At 41.2% G+C, this 23430-nt stretch overlaps 1 protein-coding gene across 4 annotated transcripts in view; it reads left to right on the plus strand.

Annotated features, from left to right (window-relative positions):
* Positions 1-23040, plus strand: part of evla (Enah/Vasp-like a) — a 30212-nt gene extending 7172 nt beyond the window's left edge. For 2 of the 4 annotated variants that reach the window (XM_029493870.1, XM_029493869.1), the window contains exons 2-15: positions 11933-12101; positions 13038-13218; positions 14405-14455; positions 17371-17428; positions 17829-17890; positions 18765-19682; positions 20801-21054; positions 21229-21344; positions 21451-21478; positions 21896-21938; positions 22055-22115; positions 22318-22375; positions 22453-22510; positions 22758-23040. In XM_029493870.1, the coding sequence (XP_029349730.1) occupies positions 11933-12101; positions 13038-13218; positions 14405-14455; positions 17371-17428; positions 17829-17890; positions 18765-19682; positions 20801-21054; positions 21229-21344; positions 21451-21478; positions 21896-21938; positions 22055-22115; positions 22318-22375; positions 22453-22510; positions 22758-22795 (2095 nt within the window). In that variant the 3' untranslated portion in view covers positions 22796-23040. Of the gene's footprint in view, positions 1-11932; positions 12102-13037; positions 13219-14404; positions 14456-17370; positions 17429-17828; positions 17891-18764; positions 19683-20800; positions 21055-21228; positions 21345-21450; positions 21479-21895; positions 21939-22054; positions 22116-22317; positions 22376-22435; positions 22511-22757 lie in introns of all 4 variants that reach the window. The other 2 variants (XM_029493871.1, XM_029493872.1) reach the window with 2 other exon arrangements.
* Positions 23041-23430: the final 390 nt, after the last annotated feature.

The raw sequence follows: 23430 nt of genomic DNA on the forward strand, positions 1-23430 counted from the left end.
AGCTGGACTTTGAGCTACAAATGAGCCAACTGCTTGGCACAGGCATCACTGAGAGCACTTCAGGAAAAAAAAGAATTGCTCTAGAGGGGCACTCAAGCTCAACCAATCCCTGCTGACTGTGACCCAATTTAACCAATCACAAGTGATGCCCAGTGCCCCGTCTTGTCCCCCCCAGCGATGTGACTCTGTTGTTGGTGTTCTCTGCTGTCAGTATGGCATATGAGGTCAGCTATTAAGGCTGAAGCTAGTGAACTCCAGAGGTCAAAGTTCAAAGAATAATATGTTGTCATGCACATCAACGTGTGTGTGGAAGAGAGAGAATTTGAGTGTGTATGTTTCTTTCAATGTGCCGGAAAAAGCTGTTTTTTTATGGTAGAAGCAGTCCAATCGCGATATATTGGTATGTGTTCCTTAGATCTGTATCTTTTACTTAATTGCAATTCAGATACAGATTGATAGATTAAACCATCTGGTATATATTCATAGTAGCTTGCCACCATTTTTCATTATAATCTAGAATTTTAATAAGAATATCCTTATTTCCGGATAGCTTTTTTTATCTGATTGACAGCTGTGTTCCCTACTACAAAGCTATTTTCTAAGCCAACATCAGCTGATTTACTGGTGTAGCTCGAGTATAAATACACATTGGAAACACTCTGACTAAAGTGAGCTCCTCCCAAGCCAACAATCAGGGTGATGACCTGCAAACTGCCGCTCGCATGGGTCACATTCTGATTGAATGTTAGAGGCAATCAATTGCTCGGTGGATGTTAATGGACATTTAGCACGCACACTTCTTGCAGTTAATGTTTAGTTCATGTTGATGTACAATCAACGATGGCCTTCTGAGGCAAAGGGGATCCCAGTCAATAGATGCAGAGCACAGTGTGAGTGCTGGTTATTCATTCAGCCTCTGCTTGATAATTGGCCGCTATGGCAACAGCAGGCTGGAGTTGGGGTCCTGTGGGTGGGGGGGTTAACAGCAGCAACGGTGCCAACACACACACACATGCATACACTCAAAACTGTAGCTAGTGGGTGGGGGGTCGAAGCTGAGACGGATATGAGGTAATCTCCCCTGGGTTAAGAGTATGACAATAGCACAGAGGTTCAGTGGGACACACACACAGACATAAGCACTTGCTCATCTGCTATGCAGTCAGACGGCATGCTGATCGATGACTTCATCTCTGCCAGTCTGTCCATCAGTCGTCTCTTTGTTCATCACAGTGGACGCAGCAGCAGAAGAATTCAACCCCGGTGGACGTTTGGAATATTTAGGTGGATGTTTTTGTTTTTTGTCTGCCCATCACTCCTTGTAATTTAAGCCATGGGCTCTTAGTATGAAGATTAAACTGCTTTTAATTAGTTGTTTTAAGGTTGTGGAGCATCACAGTAGAGAGTTTTGTTTTTTTTTTTATAAACTGCAGGTGTTACTTTACTGAGCAAAATGGACATACATCGGCTCCAAGTGCTGCGTTACTGCCTCCCTCAGAGTGTCAGTGACTCAGGACTGTTTTACAGCCACATCGCTGCCAGGTTTGTACCAACGTTTTGGTTGGCATTGTGTGTCTTTGTGCATACCTGAGTGTGTAATCAAGTTTGCTTCCAGTGCATTTCAGTGATGGATGATTTTTAATGTGAAAGGCAGAAAGTAAAGTTAAAGCAGAAAGAAATTCAAACATTCTGGGGTGAGACGTGATTCAGATTTTTTTGTACTTGCCATGAGATAATTTGCTCAAAAGAGTCTCATTATCTCATGTAAAGAAAGATATGTGATATTCCTGCAGCACAGACCGGCAAATCTGCATTTTTAATCAGAGCTAAAATACTAATCTTTAATCTTAATCTGGCCTCAGCAAACTGTCATTTAGACACAGAATTGAGGATTGGATTTGGATTAGTTATTGTGCAAATAATTTCATTTGGCAAACAACTGCAATCAACATTTTGCTTGTATCTTGTGGGAAAAAAAAATTCTCCTGTAGAAATCTGGACTCTTTTGATGATCATTTTCTTTTCTTTCCTCTCGCCATGTCGCATCTTTTCAGAAGAAGAGAGAAGTGAGACAGGCCACTGTGTAAACATGACAGCAAGTGTCTTCTTTATTCTAAAGGCTCCACAGCCTCGCAAGGGCTGTCTCAGAATAGCATGGCTCTATACATGTTTAATTCACACAAGTATTGAAGATAGCATGTCTTCCGGCTAGAACGACTTCATTCTGGACCAGTGCCCTTCTGTTTTGCTCTCCATATTCTGCTGGAGCAGAATGGAGGGAAGACAGGGAAGACAGGGAAGGGAGAGAGAAAGGGGAGCGGGGTGTTGTCTCTGCTGCTGTTCCAGATGAAAAGTGTAGGATCAAACAGTGCTGTTATCTTGAGAGGTTTGGATTTATGTGTATAGTCCAGCTGCTGCTTAAAACTGCCCCGGCCTATTCAGTTTTTAAGACACAGGCCCATTCCTGACCATTCCAATATGATGGTTCTGGTTTCTGTCTCTTTTACTGCTATGTGTGTAGAGTCAGATACAAACAAGTACATTTAATTGTGACAGTTAATGATAACAACATACAGGAAGTGATGAAAGATATGTATAAAAATATTTAATGCTGTTTTTGTACTGTGTAACATACACATGGCTATTTTAAAATGAAGATTTTCTTGATTAGTTTGATATTTAACTGTCAAAACAGACATTCATGCCATTCATAGGTTATTTTATCCATTAACATTTTACAAACTAGCAAAAATTCAATACCTGATTCAGTAGTCTGTAAAAGAATTTGCTTCAGTGCATTAATAAGTCATAGTAGTAGAATTGAAGACAAACTATATTGAGTTTATAAAGTGCAGAGCTTATGACATATGCATTGGGTAAATAGGTTGATTGGTAACATAGATGTGGTTGATCCTTTTGATTCCTATTCGTGGTTTGGTTTTGTTTTGTTTTGTTTTTTTGTGAAAAAAAGAGAGCCCTCAGCACTTCCTACAGTATTTTTATATGATGTACTGAAGTGGACAGCAATACAGTGAACTACACAGTGAAAGAATTACAGAATATAGGTCAGGCATTTACTCCTCCTGTCCTGTGTGTAAATTAAAAGTAGCAGCGCTGCATAGTGATATATCATGGCTTGGCACAGGGCATATTGCTCACAACAACCGGGACATTTAGCTAAGCGCATAAGCACATTAATTTGGGTTTGCATTAATGCCATTAAGTCTGCAGTACCCAGCTCTTTCTCTCCCGCTCTCTCCATCACCCATTTAGGGCTTAATTTTAGCCCGTTCTGCACCATTGCACTTAGTGTCTCAGGCAGGGGTTAGATAAACACTACGGTGTAAGACTGTGGTCACGATCTGGGTGACATCATGGATGACAGACACTGAGGTTTGGACGCTGTAAAGATTATGAAAATATGAAGTGCTGTGTCTTGTTGTTTAGTGGAGTTATAATGCGTTAGTCAAGGAGACGGAAATATTTTTATGCCTTTAAACTTTAGTTGTACGGTCTTAATATGTATTATTGTTGCTCACACATAGGAAATCTTAGCCTATATTCAGCAGGAACATTCTTAATGGAAGGTCTCATATACCCTCATTTATATAATAGAAATACTAATGCAGTTTCAGCTATTGTGACACTAAATAAGACTTAACATAATTTTGAGCATTGGCATTTGAAAATCTGCAGTATGACTCAGTACTGAAGTCAACATTCAAAAAGCAGGTTTGCCTTTGAGGGTGATGTCACAGCAATTGCTGAATTGATGAATTAAGACATAAAAAAACCCCAAGTACATTTAAAGAGATTGTTTGCCTTTTTGGAAAATATGTTTATTTGTTGTTTTTCTTGGAGTTGGGTGAAAGGTTTGACACCAAAATAATGGTTGCCAGGTGTACGATAATTATCGGATTCGTACGATGTACGATCACTCTGCCACAGTCTGTCTGAGTTTTTTGTGAACTCTGCAGGCATCTCTTCCCATGTGACATGTTTCCAGCCAATCAAGCTTTGGTGAGTTTAAGACGAATGACGTTCGTCTCAGAACAAACAAGCTAGGCAGATTTTTTTGTCGCACGGTGTCTGTATGAAAACAAATTAACCCGCTATGTCAATTCCTCAACAGGAGGTGGCCTCCAGGCCTCTTGATTTGACTTATTAGTTCTCAGTTTTCATTTGTTTATGGGGGATGCATTAGTGCAACCCAATCAACCATATTTGACTATATCAGCTCAATGGGCTTATTATTTTGGTTTTGACGGATGTATGATAATCCTAAATTTCCCACCATCACCTCTGTACAGTGACATGGGACTTGACCACTCCATTTCCCATAGTAATGGGCAATACCACACACTCGATATAGTACTGATTACTTTTTGCATAAAATATTCAATACCTATTACTGGTAATTTCTTGTTGGTGAAACTTTTCTCAGTCATAATATTAGTACCGTAAAAAAAAAAAAAAATCATGTCAAATCTTGGCCATGTAACAACTTTAATGTGCACAATTCAAAATATTAAAGTTAAACAAATAATTCACATAAATATGAATTAAATAAACCAAATCACATTTGAGCTTTCTTTGAACTGTTGCTGAGCTGCATTATTTTCAAAACAATTAAATGATCCTGACAGAAATGTAAATCAATACATTTACCATCAATACAATACAACAGAATAAATAAAAGTGAAAAACAAACAAGTACACGTTTGAACTTTTATTTTTGTCAAATTAACCATAACTTTGATGACCAGCATAATTTGGTCCTGACAGAGATGTAAGTGTACACCTTTTTTTTTTTTTTTTTACATAATAACATTTCTCAAAAACGAGTTAGCTTGTCTTTCTCAGAACACACACTCGCTGTTGTTGCCAGCAGGATGTAAACGCACAACGCGCGGCTCTTCTGGTCACGTGACTTGGACGGGCCAGTTCAATATGCTGGGGGTGTGTCGGCACAAATCACTGGAGTAAGTTATCTAAAAATATCTGGAATTGACACATGCGCCTTTATTTCGCATTCATCGATTAAAAGTGGACACTTTAACGGTCGGTGTTTTATTCACATTTATGATAGATAGATAATGCTAAAGTTTCATCGGAGGTACGGCCGCTCTGGATGGATGATCACTGCTGTTACGCGATAAGTGTGTGAATTTGCTCATTTTGGCATGGAAATATTATTTTGTTGAAGATCATCTTCTAGCTTGTAGACAGATATCAGAGTTGAATCTTTCAAGCCCAAATTGCAGCGTTAATGGCACAGGACTTTAATGCTTGTAACTTTATTCTGAGCTATTTTAGAACAGCTGTGTTTTGTTTTTAGCAAAACAGCTGAAGCTATCTTAGCAACATATTAGCTTTTCCAGTGCTAATGTGGCTAACCCAAACCCTTAACTGCAGTAGGTATATCTACCATGTTCACCATTTTAATCAGATAGTAAAGACGGACAGACAGTACAGATGGTGCTTGAAACTGAGAACAGACACACAACAAAGTATAGATAACAATACCTCTTGTGTGGCTATATGCTAGTCTTAGTTTGTTCTGTATAGTTTGGCACCAGAGTTACACCACACATCTGTAGTGTGACATCAAAATCTGGCATCACTCCTAAATCTCACTGTTTCTTCCAGATAGACTAGCTGTGCTTCAGTTACTCAGTTACAAATCACCAGGCTTCATGCTGTTTCGCAGCTATAAAGTTGGTGTGTGCTGTTTTTAGCTCCCTTGGGCCTCCTTCCCGCTGTGTGCCTGTGAACAGTACTTTCCCTGTGGAGCAGATTAGAGGTCTTGTGCGAGAGTTAAGTCCTGGTTAATTTAGATTTAAGACTGCAGTGAGGTAATGAGCTGCCTGCCTGGCTCTGTCTGTAATCCAGTCAGTCGGCCCTTTTCCTTCTGTCAGCTGGACCCCAACACCCACCCAAACACCCACACACACACACACACACACACAGGCATCCATACTGTAAATGTGTACAGCGAAACCCACTCATGCTACACACAGGCGGTGGCTGTGCCCTGCCCCAAAATTTCCAGTGAACCCTGGAGGCTTTAATCCTCATGGTGAGCATAATAATAACAGACAACTAACTGAATCCATACGCAGGAACCAATCCCTGTGCATCTCTTTCTGTTGCCCTAAGCTGGCCCTTCACTAAAAATATCAGTGACTATTATTTTGGGTGTATACGCAGTATGGGTACCATAATGTGCTGGGATGGGCATATAATTATCCATTTCTTTTTCCTGTTTGAACAAAGATTTGCAACATAGAGCAGAGTTGAAACTGCATTTGTATTCCTGCGTTTTATATTTCACAGCAGCCTGCTGGGTTGTATAGTGTGTCCACGTCTTTCCTTCTTTCTGGCATGAAAACAAACGTGATGGATTATTTGGAAACTGCTTATTTTACAGATTTAACTATACTTAAGTAAGTTATTTAAGCTGTTGACATTTTTCAGTCGCTCACCTTTCAAAACAGAATATTCCTCAGTCAGAAGATGCAGTTGTTTAATTGTTATATAGCCCCTGAGTTGAAACACCCCCTGATACTGATTGTACATCTTTATTAGCATACAGCACCAACCTGATGTGCATTTAACTGTGTAATTATCGCTCCTGCTGCACATTGAGTGCCTCTGGATACTTCCTTTTCTCTTAGTTGGTCTTCCTTCTACGTGAGTTTTTCAGTGTAGTGAATGAGCATGAAGTGAACTCGTTAATTGGATAAATCAAGTTGTAACCAGCTGTGCAGATCAACTGCTGCAGCCCTACGATGTAGCAAACAATCAATGCTAATGATTTGGATTTTCTGTTTGCGTCCAGCTAACTGTCTGGTTTCTTTTCATTACTTCATACATCAGTTTAGACTTTATCAGCCAGTGGAGCTTTGACTGAGACATGAAAGACCAGGGGCGTAGAGATGGCCTGTTAGACTTGGCTCATTTAGCTGGATGTCTGTTGGATAAACTAGCAGATGTAGCAGAAGAATGTGCTGTTGGTGTGTAATTATCCCTGCATTAATACAAAAAAAAGCCATTGCAGCATTACCCATTTCTAATTAACTCAACCTAACTAACTACTTCATTCAAAGAAATACTACTGAACTTTCTTGGGGGCACATGGCTTTTGTCATGTACCCCCAGTCTTACATAGGTTTGTATCCATGTTATTTTATGACTGTATTTTTGCTGACTATGAACTAGTGTGAAGGCTTAGCCTTCGGAAGTGTTTTTAACATTTAGCTTCATGACAGAAACAACAGTCCTATCTGAGCCGCTGCCATGAGCAGCTGGACTGTGCTGAATGACTCATCATTTGTTCAGGTCGGTTCGGGTGCCTTCCACCGTGAACCAGCAGGGTGAAACAATTACCCCAGCAACAAAAGTTAATTGCAGTGATAGCAGAAGCCCTGCCCTCGGGTGCTTGCTTCGTACTCCCCATCACCCCAATCTACTCCCACAATATGCCAGGGAAACACTTTCCCAGCCTAAATGCATGGAATGATGTAATTATGAAGCTGCTTAATCTCACAGAAACATAAAATTACTGTTCCTGATATGTTCCCGTCATTTATTTAAACATTGTTATTTTCTGGACTGGATCAGATTGAGGAATAATTTCTTCCAGCACTGAATTGGGTGCTAATGGGAGGAAAAACCACAGTCATGTCAGTCATTGTGCTTTTGTAGGATTTATTTGGATGCTGGAGGGGGCACATATGTCTGACCATGTGTACAGGAAAGTTCTTTACCTAATTCAAAAGCCTGGGAATATGGCCTCCATTTCACCACTCGCAGATAAGCCCTATTTGACTGAAGGAAGCGCACAGTGTGGCAGAAACCATCATATCCTCTCTGCTCTTCTTTTTCTCTCTGTGGTCTTCACCCTGAGCTCTGTACCTTTTTCTTCTTGCTTTTCTCAGGATGTCTTTGAATATTATTCAGCTACTGTGGCAAAAACTGGGTGAGATTCTAGAGCAGGAGCCTTAAGATATATGAAAGCAAGATGATCCTTTTTTCCAAAAAAAGAATCACACTTGGGCTTCAGAGTATGTGTGTTTTCTGTCCATAGACTAAAATTAAAATAAATTATTATCAGCTAATGGCCAAAGGATATTTTGAGAGGCAGAGCTTCAAAACAACATTTCAAATGTTCACACTCACCTCATTAGTCTGTCAAAACAGTGTCAGAAAGGTAAAGTGTGTATTTCTTTATGTATGAGCTGCTAGTTTATGCAGTTTGTGCGTTTTTTTTGTTTGTTTGTTTTTTTAAGCGTGGGAATCTTTTACTATCTGCAGAGACTAGACCAGACCAGACCAGACTAGACCAGGTGATTAGTCAGCTGAACAGATCATACAGTACTGTGGACCTTTCGTACCAATGGACCACCACACAGAAATGTCACACAAATAAGCATGACAGCATCTTTTAGGTCATTGACTGAATCATCCAAAACAACTCCTCTCTCTCTGCTGTGCTTTCATTGCTCACAGAGATTTACTTTAAGCTGATAAATCTGCTGTGTTTTCTGCACAGCAGCCCACAAAGTTAGCAACTAGCTCGTGAACATAGTGGAGCATTTGTCAGCAAAAGAGGCAAACATCTCCATTAGATGAGGAAACAAAAAATGCATCTGTAAAGAATTTCGGGCACTTTGTGTCTCCAACACCTACAAGTTTGAAAATGTTGGTAGAGTCTTTGTAGGAGGAGGTAAAACACCAACTACCTACATTTAATCTTAGTTATACATTTTCATTATTTTCAATTTAGATAAATTGTACATAAAAAACATTTCAGATCACTTAAGCTTGAGCTCCAGTTGTCATGTTTTGCACTTTCCTGCTGTCAACATAACTTCGATTCATCACTTGACTTTAAAGTCACCGATTGTGATTTTCAGCAGTCTGACCTTTTGACATTGCAAGGTCAGTGAGGCTGAGAATTCATCAATTTAAAAGCATTTGAGAAAAATGGGCCTCTGGAATTTCACAGGAACATCACAGTTGAGCCAGCTGTGATGTTCAGCAGCTATCATGTGATTTATTGTGCCTTGTCTCATCTTTGTCATCTGATCCAGAGAGTCTGCTTCCCTCGCTTACGACATCACACACAGAGGCATTTAGCACACAGTCAATGTTTTTTACTGAAATATTTTGAGCTGCTCTGCAAAGGTCAAGCTCACGCAGAGAAACTAATTTGCTTTATTTTTTCCTTTTTTCTTTAACTCATCATTCATCATTGTTCATATTGTTTGAATAACATGTCATTTGTAAAAAGGGAGCAGATGTGTGGTTTTATATGTGACTGCTTGAGGACAACTGCAACCATCAGCATCAGGCTCAGGGCACTCCATCCCTCTTGACCCAAACTGCTCCAGAAATAGGGCCTGTTTTTGTAAGAGGATCCATGTGAGGTGCAGCCCCCTCCCCCCCTTTTCCCAGAGAGGGGACTCTGGTGGTCTGTGGAGTCTCTGAAGTGGAATGAGGTGTCTGTTATGTGATTAGAGTCTGTTTAACTTATTTAGAGGTATAAGAAACATGATGTCTGTGGTTGTCCCTCGTGGTTTTGCATTTAGGTTAGGAGCTTCCTCCCAAATTTAGAGGCAGTGAACTTTTCACTCTGCTATGTCCTCCTTTTGCAGTAAGATGACATTTACATAAAGTTAAGCTTGAATGTTTGCATCCGTCTCAGCGTGATCTAACAGTTGTTAGGGAAAAAACATAACACTGGGATTTGCTTGAGTCAATGACAAATGTGTTTCCTGTTTGATTCTCAAGTTCCTGTTTTACCATTTATTGTGTAACCATTTTCCAACCTCCGGCATCTTGCTTGTTTTGCTTCTGGACTCTTTCAACATCCAAACATGAGATTGCGCCTGCAATGTAGATGCCTTTGATTATGTGGTTTAACTGTAAACTAACTGTCAATAAGTAATAAGATGGACATTTGGCAGAAGGAGCGTGCAATCGTTGAAGGAGCTTTAAGCTTTAAAAGGCTTTTCCTTGAGGAATGATGGGATGTAATATCACTATGCAGTTTAAAGTGATAAAGTCTACTTTAAATCCAGACTGCTGTGGGGGGATTGTGATATTTACGTCAAAGATCTCACGTTGAAGTAAAAGTATATCGATGTTATGTTATTTTGTCGCATTGTAGACATATAACAGGTTGCATACCATATACTCCCAAGGATTTTTAACCATAATACATATAATACATATAATTTTGTGACCTTAAAGCTTCATAAACTAACATTAGGACAATTGTGTCACGTCCTTAAAACCCTTTTCTTTAATATAAAACTATTCATTCGAAATAACGGAGCTGAAACAATGTTGCGATCTCATCACTGCTGAGTTCATTGAGACTTTGCAAAGAAAGGAGAGTTGCAGAGGAGCCGAGCAGGAAAGGGGAAACCAGCTGAGACCAAACCAAGTGGCGGTTCTCTAACACAGTATGGCAGCATCTTTGAAAATGGAGGTGCTGGTGGTGGAGGACAGGGGCAGCGTGTTCACATGTTGGCATTTAAATACGACCAGTGCCCTCAGGACATTGGAAACAAGTCCCGGCCCAACCTCACGAGTATATGCATATCTGCCCTCCCATTTGTATTATTTATGCCATTGTTGGTTTTAATGTAAAATTAGATGTGAAATGTGAACTATGGCACAATCCTGATGTGAAAATGTAACTTCTTACTTTTTTCTTTCATGCCATCTTTGTGTGAACTATCGCCAGTGTATTTCAGTGACATTCAGGCCATCATCAATGCTCCCTTGTTAGCCTTTCCTGGACCTGACACGTCACACTGTTAATTGCCAGAGAGTCAGTTCCTGACCTGTGCAAAGTGGTAATGAGACAACCAGTTATTCACTTCATATGTTCTGCTTGTTAATGTCACCTCTGCCACGTCCATGTCACCTCCTTGTTATGTGTTTCCATGCTGATGCTATTTTAAAACCTTTAGACTCATAAGGTGCCACGGTGAGAACAGTTGTCAAGCTTGACACATATGCCCATTATAAACTTTTACAAATTCAAGCCGTATCTTTGTGGTTCATTTATGCTCCCGCATAGCTGTGTGTGCATGTGTGATGTTTGATATTTTATTTTTACTACTTAAAATGTGTCTCCAGCTGGCAATGCACTTACGTTTTTAACCCACTGTTATCATTATGCAACACATCACAAACACTCTTCTGGAATGACACCAATACACATTTCTTCATATGCTCTAATGATGTATCCACACCACACCCAACACTAGGAGGGAAACGGCAATTTACCATGGCTGAGTTTGATGTCCAGGTCTGGAAACTGCAGAAAGGTGTGGCTCCCAAAGCCCAATCCGATAAACAGATAATCACAAAGAAATTCGATTTTTTTTTTCTTTTTTTTTATTATTTATTGACCTCCAACACATTTAATAGTATGAAGAGTAACAAGGCAGTGAAGAGTTCCTCTAACCCATTATTTATCCCCAGTGGGGGGGCTGGGTCCTTTACAGTCATTTTCTATTCCATTTCATCATTCAATTTGGTTTCACATAGAGCACTCCTTTCATTGGTCTATTTCAAAAACAGGAAATACTATGGTTGAGATTTTGTGTTTTATCTAAGTTCTGAAGTCTTCTGTGGCGAAGGGTGAGGGGTGAGGTTTGGGTTCACCCAGTCATAGAGGCTTTGATCAGCTGTGTAGATATATTCTTTATTTTCCCTTCATATTATCCAACACCATCTCTAAATATAGCACTGTGCACATCTACAGTTTTATCTTGCTGTTGAATGATAACAAAATGATCACTATTATTACAATTATTGAAGTCCCACAGAGTAGATGAAAGAATTACATTGACTAACTACCTCCAGATTAATATTAACAAAACATTTTTTCTCTCCTTCTATGGCTCTCCAGTGAACAGAGTATCTGCCAGGCACGGGCCTCTGTGATGGTTTACGATGATGCCAGTAAGAAGTGGGTGCCCATCAAACCAGGACAGCAGGGCTTCAGTCGCATCAACATTTACCACAACACTGCCAACAATACCTTCAGAGTGGTGGGCGTCAAACTGCAGGACCAGCAGGTAAGAGATGCGATGAAGTGATCAGCACTACATGGCTGGTGATGTGAAAAGATTTCCTTGTGAGTCTGGACCTCCACAGTTATTTGCTTATCAGTCCTCATTGTTCATCCTCACATTTTCACAGATCGCATATCTGTGATGCTCTGAGTATTACTGAAGCATTATCTCTCAAAACACATCTGATTTCTTCATCTATTTATTTCCCGCATTTCCCATAAAGACTTGCATCTGATTCTCACTCCTGTGACATCTCAGGTACGGCAGCTTTAGCAATAGCCAAACATTTAAACCAAACTTCCAGTTGTGGCAAATATGCAATTTAATTTAATTGTAGTTACTAGGATCTCATTAGCAGTTGCATTGGGCAGTAACTACTCTTCCTGGGATCGACAAAGCTGTTCATGTTACTCATGAGGAGAACAACTTTTAGTGTAGCTCAACGACGACTCCATTTGCAACAACATCACATCCTGTTTTAATGTATTGTCACAAAAAGGCTGTAACCAACTGAATCTGACTTACACAAAACATTGGTAAGTTAACAGGTCATTTCATCAAAATCCAATTTTGTGTTAATGTTTTTAGGGCCGTGTGTTTCTTTTTGACCTGTTATGGATTTGATTTAATATGATTATTGAATGTGCAACATAATGATTTGTCATATAACCACAAGAAAAAGAAAACAAAACAATTATTGTATTATTGGCATCTTCAGACATTTGGTTCTGTAGATGTGAGAGGGAAGTTGGAGTCAAATTGAATCAAGCAGCTGGGTTAGAAGCAAAAATCTCCCTCAGACTTCTTCAGCACCAGCTGTTGACGAGCAACAGTTGTTCGTGCTTATCTTTGTACTTTTTTCCCATAAGATTTGCACATTATCAACATTTTTTACAGAATTTTTGAATTCATAGTATCATTTTTCATTTTCATTCGAAGGTGGTTATCAACTACTCCATAGTGAAGGGCCTGAAATATAATCAGGCTACTCCGACTTTCCACCAGTGGCGTGATGCTCGCCAAGTCTATGGGCTGAACTTTGCCAGTAAGGAGGAGGCCACCACCTTCTCCAACGCCATGTTGTTCGCCCTCAATGTTCTCAGCTCACCTGATACCGGAGGTAAGACCTCATGATATGTGGAAAAATGCTTCTTATGATTGTGTGTCCTGATTTGTATTTGGCTTCCAGGCAGCCTTTTGGGTTATTCTAAGACATTTTCTGAATGTTTTCAGTGAGTCACATTGAACAATTCATCTCCACAGAGGAATGGGGGATGGAAGTTGGAAAGGACTGATGTTTTCCGGCTTTACATGCATATGAGTTTGAACAATTGTGTCATCTGTGGTCCATTAAAATTGTAATTTCTCTCTGAAGAATGTCAGGTAACCACAATCAAACAATCCCCATGCGTGTCTAGGCACTGCTTGGTGTATATTTTCTCAGCAAACCCTCCTGTTTTATACAGAAGGTGACTGGTGATATATGCGGCACAAGCATGTTGAAGATGAAATATGAAGCATGATGGAGACAAGATTCATGCAATACACAATAATTGGAGCAGTTGATTATTCTCATGTGTCAACATCTAGTAAACTGAAATGTGAAAAGCCCATGAAGTGTCCCCACTAAACTAAGCTGTACTACCCTCCACTGGTTGATCATATGTACTGCAGCACACAGCGCCACTTGACACTAGAACAGCCAACATCAATTTGACCACTGTGTGAAAACTATATTGTCCTTATTTTAAGATTTGGTTTTATGCATCAAGTGTTACTGGACACTTGATAGAGAGACAGATAGAAAATGTGTGGACAGAGAGGATTGACACAAACCACCGCTGGAATCAAACCAGCGGCATTTCAGTTACCTGGTTTGCCTCTGAGGCAGAAACCTTTCTCCATGCGCAGTGGAAAAAGGCTGTTGGAAACCTGAAGTGTATTTGGTCTAAGTCTAACTCACACCTACTCTTCGTTTACTAAATAGCTTCTGACCAGCTCTGGTTACAAACTACTTATAAGTTGTGTGAGTGTCGAACTGCAGTGTCATCCCATCCCATCCTTGTGACTCCCATTGGTGGCTAAAATATCCCACATGGAGCCTTAGTGTCGTACCCTAGCATGCTCATATGGTAGCCCTCCTCTCTTGGAGTGCATTTGGATGGAATCATGGAAGACAAACGTACCTCTTTTCATGGAAAACACCTCCTTATTCGCTTTTTACGCTGCTTACTGTTAGCAGAAGTCTTGTTTATTCTTTAGTACACTGGGCACATTAGGAAAGTTTCTCATTATGTTGACTCCAGAGATTTCACCTGGTGTCCTCAGGCGGGTTTCTTCAGCCATCATCATCCTCAGTAAGTGTTGCACTGTGATATATGACGACTATTCGTGCATGTTTTCATGGTACAGGGGAGAGAAGTTGTGCTTATGCCATTTCCTGCATGTCCTGCAAGGGTTGCATGCCAGTCATTACTGTGTTGAAATATTACAAAACAGCCCACTGGGCTCCAGTTATGTTGGGTGTTTCATTGACAGGAATAGGCTGACTGGTGAATAATGAAAATAATAATTTCTTACAACCTTAAAATATCTTTTTTGCATTTATACCCCAAACAGCAAGGTAGAGAACGAGATGAAGCTGTTGAAAATATTCCAGATATTCTGGAATAGATTCAGAAAGAGAGCTGGCCTCTGAGTAATATATTTACAAAGAGAAGTCAGAAGGCTTTATTGCACACAGGAGGACACCATGGAAATGCTGTTTGGCGCTCAGCAACTATCTGCTCAGACTCAGAGGGCAAAATGATGTGATGTGATGTGAAAGTGATTAATTTACAAATGGCATTTTGTACTTAATTTTATTAAAGAAGATAATACTAAACTGGAAGCTGAAGATGGAAAGGAAGGTGGTACATTGATCGTGCCCACTGTCTGTTTCCGTCTCTTGTAATTCATCATGTTTGGATGTAGTGGGAGAATGGCAGAATACAAGCACGATGAATAATCACATTTTCTTTGATCACATTAAGACAGCTCACATTAGCACACACCCACAATGTTTTCCTGAGTTCCAATTAAAATACTTACAAGTCTGATCAGGCCCTGCCATCCCCTGGGCTTCCCATCGTTACTTGACCTTCACCTTAGCAACAGCCGGAGCTGGATGCCTTGCAGCATGTTAAGAGCAGAAACACATACACATGAATACACTGCCACGGCCCAACAGGGTGATAATTGTCTCCATCACATCTACTTCATGAATGTCTTGACCAGGAGAAGGAGAGGCTGATTCAGTGCCTAAAGACTGAATCCCTGAGGCCTCATTGAAGACGTTCATACTGCAGGCTAGTCGGTGGAAGGTGGGGCAGATCAAATATAATCAAATATTAGATGCTGCATCTGCTCTTTATATAGAGTCTGCAACAAAATGTTGTCAGGATGGATTTCTGCAGTCTGCTATCCACTTCTTCTTTGCATCTAATGTCTTGTGTGATTATTATAGATCAGGAGCGCAGCTCTGAAACTCCTAGTTATGTCTGATCAAAGCAAACTGATTACTTCAGTGTTGTCTTTTTGCAGTGGCACAGTGAGAGAAGATGAGCAGCACAGTTCCTTTCTTTTTACACCTTAGAATGTTTGCTAAATTTAATTGACAGCTTTGTCTGCTGGGCACATAATTTCCATCAGCTGACAAGCAGAGTTCAAGGGAGTGCGAGGGAGCAAGGGAAACAAGACATTGCGCCTTTTACTCTGCAGCACACCAAAAAGCAAGCGAGAGCTGCATTTTGCAAGCTTCTTCAGTTACCGCATGATGACGGTAATCTCCACCAGTCAAGTCACTTCTATGCATAAGAAAAATGTTGCAAAAAATAACACAGGAGTGATACTTCTTCCTAGACAGACAGAAATGCACTCTGGGAAAATAATAGTAATAGTAACTATTACAGTAAATAATACAGATAATATATTGTATAATTTTTTCCATATAAGCTATAATTGAACGGAGCTCATTTAACGCTCTAGCTGGTTTAAAGAAAGGAGCCATTTTGTGCAAAAAAGCAAAGACTCAAATGAAAACAAAACACTGTATTTAGTTCATTTGATGAATCACTGCAGTGCAGTTAGATTTCATAACTTTGAGTGTTTGCCGGGATCCAGACTGCTTAATATTGACAGCCCCCATGGTGCCGCCTGCCACCCTCATGCTCCAGACACAGCGAACGGAAATATCACCTGTGGGTGTTCTAGATGTCAGAGTGGGCGCTGAGGTTTAATGACTGGTATTCTGGTGATATGTGATAAGCACTCTCCCTGATGCTCCCTGTTAATAGCCACCCCAGAATCTGAAGTGAGAGTATTGCCTGTAGTTGGTCAACAAGTGAAGTGCTAAACTGAGATGGTCATGTGGCCGATGTTGATTAATTGACCTTAAGCACCAGCTGTTAACCTGATGCTTGTGTTGTGGTAACATTACTAAATGCTTTTACATAGCAGTTAAACTGCTGATAAATCTTGATCTTTTATTGAAAGAATTTGAAGGCTATATGTTCAGATTTTTTTAGTTTTGAGATCTTTTACATTTGCATGATCTCTTCTCGTGATATTCTCTGTACTGCTGTTTATTTCGCTTCTCTTCTCCATCCTTTTACTGACATGGTTTGTAGTTGAGATTCCTGTGGCTTGCAACATGTTGTGCTAATTACGTTATAAACAGCTTGTTGGCTCTTGGGTACAAAGTCACTGTACCTCACATGATGCCTGCTGCTGTGTGCTCATTCGGTAAACACAGCTTTTCTTTCTGTACTCACTACAGGCCCTGGTCTGTGTAATCTTTAGGATTCTCCTCCCTATGAAGATGTAATTACTGATACTGTTCTACAAAGATGTTTGATTAAAAACAACTATAAATTTAGGGTAAGATGGGAGGTATTTATTGTTTGGAGCTGCTATGAATGCCTGAGTGGTCATCAGGAGAGAATCCCCTTAGTGAAGAAGGATGATTGATTGATTGATTAATGTGAGAAGAAAGGAAAGGAGAAGACGGGAAACAAAGGGACAAAGCAGATGACAGGATTGAAGAACGAGGTCAAAGGCCAGAGAAGATTTCAAAAATCAGAAACAAGGAAGAAGCAGGATAAGGAGAAATGTTATTCCCACACTTTTGTCTATTTGCTACATTTTGATGTTGGGTCCAGCACTTGTGTACTGATACTTTTTATTTTCATGGGTTTCATGGCAGATTTTATATCCCGCCCCTGCTCTCTCCTAGGTCCCGTTGTGCAGCGCCAAAATGGGCCCTCCTCAGATGAAAGTGAGGCACAGAGGAGGTATGATTTTTTTTTTGTAGTGCAGCTAAACCCAGTTCTTATAATGGGTAGATTAATACACATTTATTAATAGATGGTGCTAAATTGACTCCAAATTAACCATAATTCATCTTAACGAAGGCCCATGTCATCTAATACAATGATGTGTCTCATTCATACGCACTGATTTGGCTTCACCAGGCTTTGGTATTATGGATGGGAGAAAAAAGCTATGATGATCATCCCTGCTGCTAATTATTCCTCTTACGACTACTTCAGCAGCACTGTGCACTGAAAACCTCAGGTCACATTAGGACTTTGCAGCCTAACACTGACAATAGTGTTACTCACACAGAGATAAACAGCCCACACACTCAAAAGCTACAGCTTTTACAAGCTGTGACATCCTTGCGATTCATAGGATGATGGAGCAACATCAGATGCAGGCGCACAAGGAGCGGGAGCGGCGGACGTCAGGATCAGGTGAGGTTTACAGTAAACAAACATGCCCTCTATTTCTGACACACACACACTGCTCCGGAGACCGAAATGAATTGTGGGCTATACTGCAAATGGCTTTAGCTGCGCAAACATTTGGGACAAAACGGTCAACAGAAGACCCTGTGACTCATTCCAGGTGTCAGTAAACAATGTTGATGGGGAGCAAATGGATATTTGCTGGGCTTTGTCTGTTTTTTTTTTTTTTTAATTGAGGGGGAGTTATCTGTGTTGGGTCAGGCTAAGCACACATTACTTCACCAAAGCAAACAAGAGATTTTATTATCAATAAATACCAGAGATTCCCTGATACAGCAGGTAAATAGGTTTCCCCACTGTGGTCTGTTAGTGTTCCCCACTTTAGTTTCAACCACTTCTCCCCAGTCTGTACGCCCTTACGCTTTTTTATCCATGCAAACCCCCCCCCCACCCCCCCACCACCACCACCACCACTACTATCACCACCAAAATACACACAGAGACTTAAACATCCTCCTTTGTCCCTGCTCCCAGTGGTGATATCAGTACCCCCCCGTCCCTGCAACATGCTCTACTGCCATCTCTTTCTTCCAGCTACTGTTGGGGGGAAATGCCATATGCTTTCTGATCATGGCTCAGTCATGTTGCATTCTGCTGCTTGTTCTTTTTATGATATTTTGATTATTTCTTATTTGCTATTGGCTTCAGTTTTTGGATTGCTCCTGATTTTCTCATCTTTACTTGCTTGGTTTGCTCAGTTGGTTGCTTTTCATTCTCACGTTTTTCTCTTTTCTGTTTTCCTTTGTTTGTTGCCCTCCTTCGTCTGCATCTCCTCTTTTCTCTCTCTAATCTCTCTGTCTTTCTTTTTCTACCTGTCCAGTCGTTTCCACTCTCCAATATAAAGTCTCCACCCCTCCCATCCACCCAGACACCCCTCCTGAGTACAGACAGTACAGAGCTAGCACACTGCCACCCTCCTACGTCCGTGTGGCCTCCTCTTCTCCCCCCTCCTCTGCCTCCTCCTCTCCTTCTCAGGAGAAAGAGGTAGGGGCAGCTAGGGACAAGGCCCAGCTTTCCTCCCAGCTTTCCACCTCGCTGGCCTCAGCCTTTTCCCCAGTCCAGGCAGGAGTGACCACCCAGGGCCGACAGGTCCGTCAGATCCCCCTCTCTCCTCCCACAGCAGCCCGCCACCTACACCTTCAACAAGAGCAGCAGCAAGACATCATGCTTCCCCCTAAACATGGCACCTGGTCAGCCTCTCACATGCAGCAAATGTATTCCCAGTTGCCCCCCTCCTCCTCCCCTCCAATCATGATGGCCATGCCTGTGAAGCAAGCTTTCCCCCCACAGCCCGTCCTGCCGGTGGCCCACCCCCTCCCACCCCTCAGCACTAGGATGAAACCCCCACCTCTTGACCCAAACACCATAACTGGCCCTCACCAGTACACCCAGCATCAGCCCCACCCTCACTCCAACGGCCAGCCAGAGGACTCCTACTCTCCTCATTCTCAGCATCTGCCACTCACCCCTCAGCTTTGTGAGGCTGTCCCCCTGCCTGCTCTGATAAGTCATCCAGGCCCAGGCGCCGCCCCCAGCCACCATTCCCACTACACATCCACCTTCCACCCCCAGCAGCATCAGCAACAACAGCAGCAGGTGTACCACCAGCAGGCCCAGCCCCTCACCACCACTTCCTCCACCTCTTCCTCGCCCCCCTCTTACACTGCAATGTCTGACGGGGGCTCACCCAAGAAGACCCCCTCCCCCGTCCCCCAGCAGGTCCCCATGGCCAACAGCAGTAAGTATTAGCAGGAGAGAGGAGGAGGTGGTCTCTCAGCAGAGGCATGTTAAATACGTAAATAATGTGTGTGGTTGTGTGTGCAAAGTGGGTCATGTACATTTGCTTTAAGGAATGTACTTCACCTACAGTATTACACCAAAGATGTTGTATTTCTCCATTACACCTCTTCTCAGGAGTGCAAGGGTGTGAACACACTCTGCCTCACCCTGTTCTAGCTTTAGGGTGAGGGAAATGTGAATGATAATTCCCAGGATAATAGCAATAGACCAAAGACAGATGAAAGCTTTAGGTGTGCTGAAGTTATAAGGTGAACATGAACAGGACCATGTAAAGTAAATGGGCGAAACAGATATTTCCCAAATGTTATTTGCAGCTGTTTCCTGGGGAATGTGAAAATGTCTGAACACATATCTAAAGCAACAAGCAACAAAGAAATTTTTATGATCAAGTGATTAGATATTTGGCTGCCAGGTCAACTTGACATTATTCCAGTTCAACGAGTGTTTCTTTTGTGTCACAAGACAAAAAGATCCTTAAGCAAGCAAAGAAAGATGGCAGCTACATTGCAGGGCTTCCAAGTGACAGCTTGTAAACTTGTAAATGAGCTGCAAAAGGTTTCCAACTCAATATTGCACGTAAACTTTTTTTTTTTTTTTTTTTTTTTTTTTTCATTTTTGCTAACTTGTCAAAAATATCTCTATCATTAGTATCTACATAAAAACATTCATGCTCCTACAGTGCTCACTTCTTGCTCTTCTTTATGAGGTGATGATATAGTTGGACTACAAATATGAATCCATGGAACTGTGAGGGAGTTTCTAGTTCTATTTGGTTTTAGTTTACACAAAATGAAACCAGTCAGGTATGAATTTTAACAACAAAAACATTTGACCATTTTCTTGTTTACCTCTTACATTATCAAACATCCAGTTTTTGTCCCCTACAAACACCTTTCATTTGCAAATCATTTGCACTAAGCAGTTAATAGGTGTTTGTAACACAGTGAGAGTGTGCAGCTTATCATTCCTGAGATGATGTTCCAAATCTTCCTGATGGGGGGCTAAGATCAAAAACCAATACAGGCATTAACTCATCTCTAAATCTGCCCCTCCCAGGCCCCCCTGTCTCTGCAGGTCACCCATCTATGCTTTCTGTGGCACCTCCTCCAGCTGCAGCTCCAGCACCCATGGCTGGCCCTCCAGCCCCACCACCACCACCTGGTCCCCCACCCCCAATGGCAGTGCCCCCACCTATGCCCCCTCCACTGCCCACTGGCGGGGGGCCTCCTGGGGCACCGCCTGGGGTCCAGCACCAACCCTCAGGACTGGCTGCAGCATTGGCTGGAGCCAAGCTGCGTAAAGTACAGAGGGTGAGCCTCCCTGGTTGAACCTCAGGAGGTGTTGATTCAGTCATTGTGGTTTTGTTTTTATCAGTCTTTCACTCTTGAAGCCAAGTTATTTATGGACAAAAAGGCAAAGAGACAAAGAGAGTTCAAAGTCCAGAAAGCCATGGATTGAAACCCATTTTATAATGTGTTCCTCAGGATGAGAGCAGTCCTCCAGGGTCTGGTGGAAAGAGTGACTCCAACCGGTCTAGTGGCGGCAGTGGCGGTGGTGGGGAGGGACTGATGCAGGAGATGAATGCATTACTAGCTCGCAGGTTACATGCTGGTCTCTTACACATGATGACATTTTTGTTTGATCTTACTGGTTCTGTTCACCGACTTAATGTTGGTCCCATTTTGACTCATTCCTCCCTCTCACAGGCGGAAAGCTTCAGAGAAACCTGATGAAGTAAGTTTTGGGTGAGAGTAAAGGAATAAGATAAGATAAACTTTATTTTATTAATCTCTTATTTGGGGAAATTCACCTGTTAGAGCAGCAAGAGTGGAAAGTAGGTATGTCAGCATGAGTACATGCAACCACACTTAACAATGGACATTAAAAAACAATTCATGCAACTATATGTTATATGTATTATGTCTGTCTCTATAAAATGAAGCAGAAGTCTAGCGTGTGACATAAAAATATCAGGTTTCCATTTAACTGAAACACTTCAGAAACACTTCAGTGTTTCAGTTCAGGTGGAGCTTCAGTGGTGATTGAAAGCTGATTTTCTTAATTCATACAAAGACTAGTTGTATTAGTGAAAAGCAAAGCTGGAAGTAAGAACACTCAATAAAATAATTTCATGATCATCCATTTTTACAGGACGACTCTGGTGGTCGGGGGCCAGGTCAGCAGAACTCAACAGGTAAAGTTGAACCTTTTACCCACATTATTAAATGACAACATGATAGCTCCTGCTCTGCTCTATCACTGTTTCAAAAATGTTTTATTTTAGGTCATTTATTCTTTCCCCCTCTCTAGATGCTGTGAAGAAGCCATGGGAGCGATCCAACTCTGCAGAAAAGTCCTCGCTGGTGTCCAGGTCAGCAGATAGGAGGAGTAGTAGTAAAGGAATTGTGACCTGAATATGAAACATTCAAATAGGGGGATTTCACATTAAAGCATCCCTTTGCACGGCAGATGCTATGAAATACACCAGAAATGAAATATTTCATTTATTCATAAGTGTTAAATGGCAACCGTCTATGGAGGCTTATCCTCTAACAACATCTCTTTGTGTGCAGAGTGAGACCCATCGGCAGCAGTAGTGAAACAGATACAGAGTTTGACAGGATGAAACAGGTTGGTGTAGTTTGTAGAATTAAATGGCTTTACACACCCTGTACAGGTAAAAATCACAAGCTGATCTTGTCCTGCAGGAAATTTTGGATGAAGTTGTACGTGAGTTGCATAAGGTGAAGGACGAAATCATTCATGGTAAGCAGTGCAGTTTTTATAAAGTTGATTACAGAAGCCTGTAGCACTGGACATGTTTAATCTTTAATCTTTTCCACACAGTAGTTTCTTAACAACCCACCGCCAATAAAATATTTTTATACACATTCCTGCACTAAAAATATTGGTCATTGATGTGAATGATCTGAATGCAGTGCAGAATGAGTGCACCGTGTTTTTTGCTGCAGAAAGCTGGCTTCTCTTTAAATGCCACCTTCTTTTCTTGCAGCCATCAGACAAGAAATTGGCAGAATCAGTACATCCTAATCTCATCTAAGCAACAGCAGGAGGAGAGTGAGTAGAGGAACTGGAGGAGGATGGACATGCAGATGCACAGACATGAGGACCAAGGAATGTTCTCTCAATGTTTCTGTGATGATGCAAGTTGCAGAGATGTTGTGCCAACATTTAAGTCTGCTGGACAGCGAAAATGGAAGTTTAAAAAAAAAAAACAACAACAAAAAAAAACTGATGCGAGAGAAGGAATAAATGAGACAGAAGGGCAGCAGAAATGGATGGAGAAAGAAAGGTTAAAAGACTTCTGAACCAAACAGAGGATGAAAACTAAAATGAAAGATAAATGGAAGGACGAACATTTGTGCTGAGTTCGGTGTTTGTGGTCCTCTCTGTGCACCTATAGACTCAGTCAGCCCAGTGTTGCAACTCTTTGTTCTCTGTTCAGTCCAAGTCATGAGAGGAAAATATTTTTGTTTTCTAAGTTTTTACTGTTTTATTATTTAAAAACTGTGGTGATAATGATGATGCTGTTGATGACAATGAGTATTTTATTGATATTAGAGAAGGAGAAAGGAATCTTGCACACCATTCATGTCAGCCTTTTATATTTTCTATTTCCTTGTTCAGTTTATCCCTAACTATTTGATGATGACAAGCACAACTTG

Source organism: Echeneis naucrates, chromosome 22 (genome assembly GCF_900963305.1).
Source record: "Echeneis naucrates chromosome 22, fEcheNa1.1, whole genome shotgun sequence".
NCBI classification, from domain to species: domain Eukaryota; kingdom Metazoa; phylum Chordata; class Actinopteri; order Carangiformes; family Echeneidae; genus Echeneis; species Echeneis naucrates.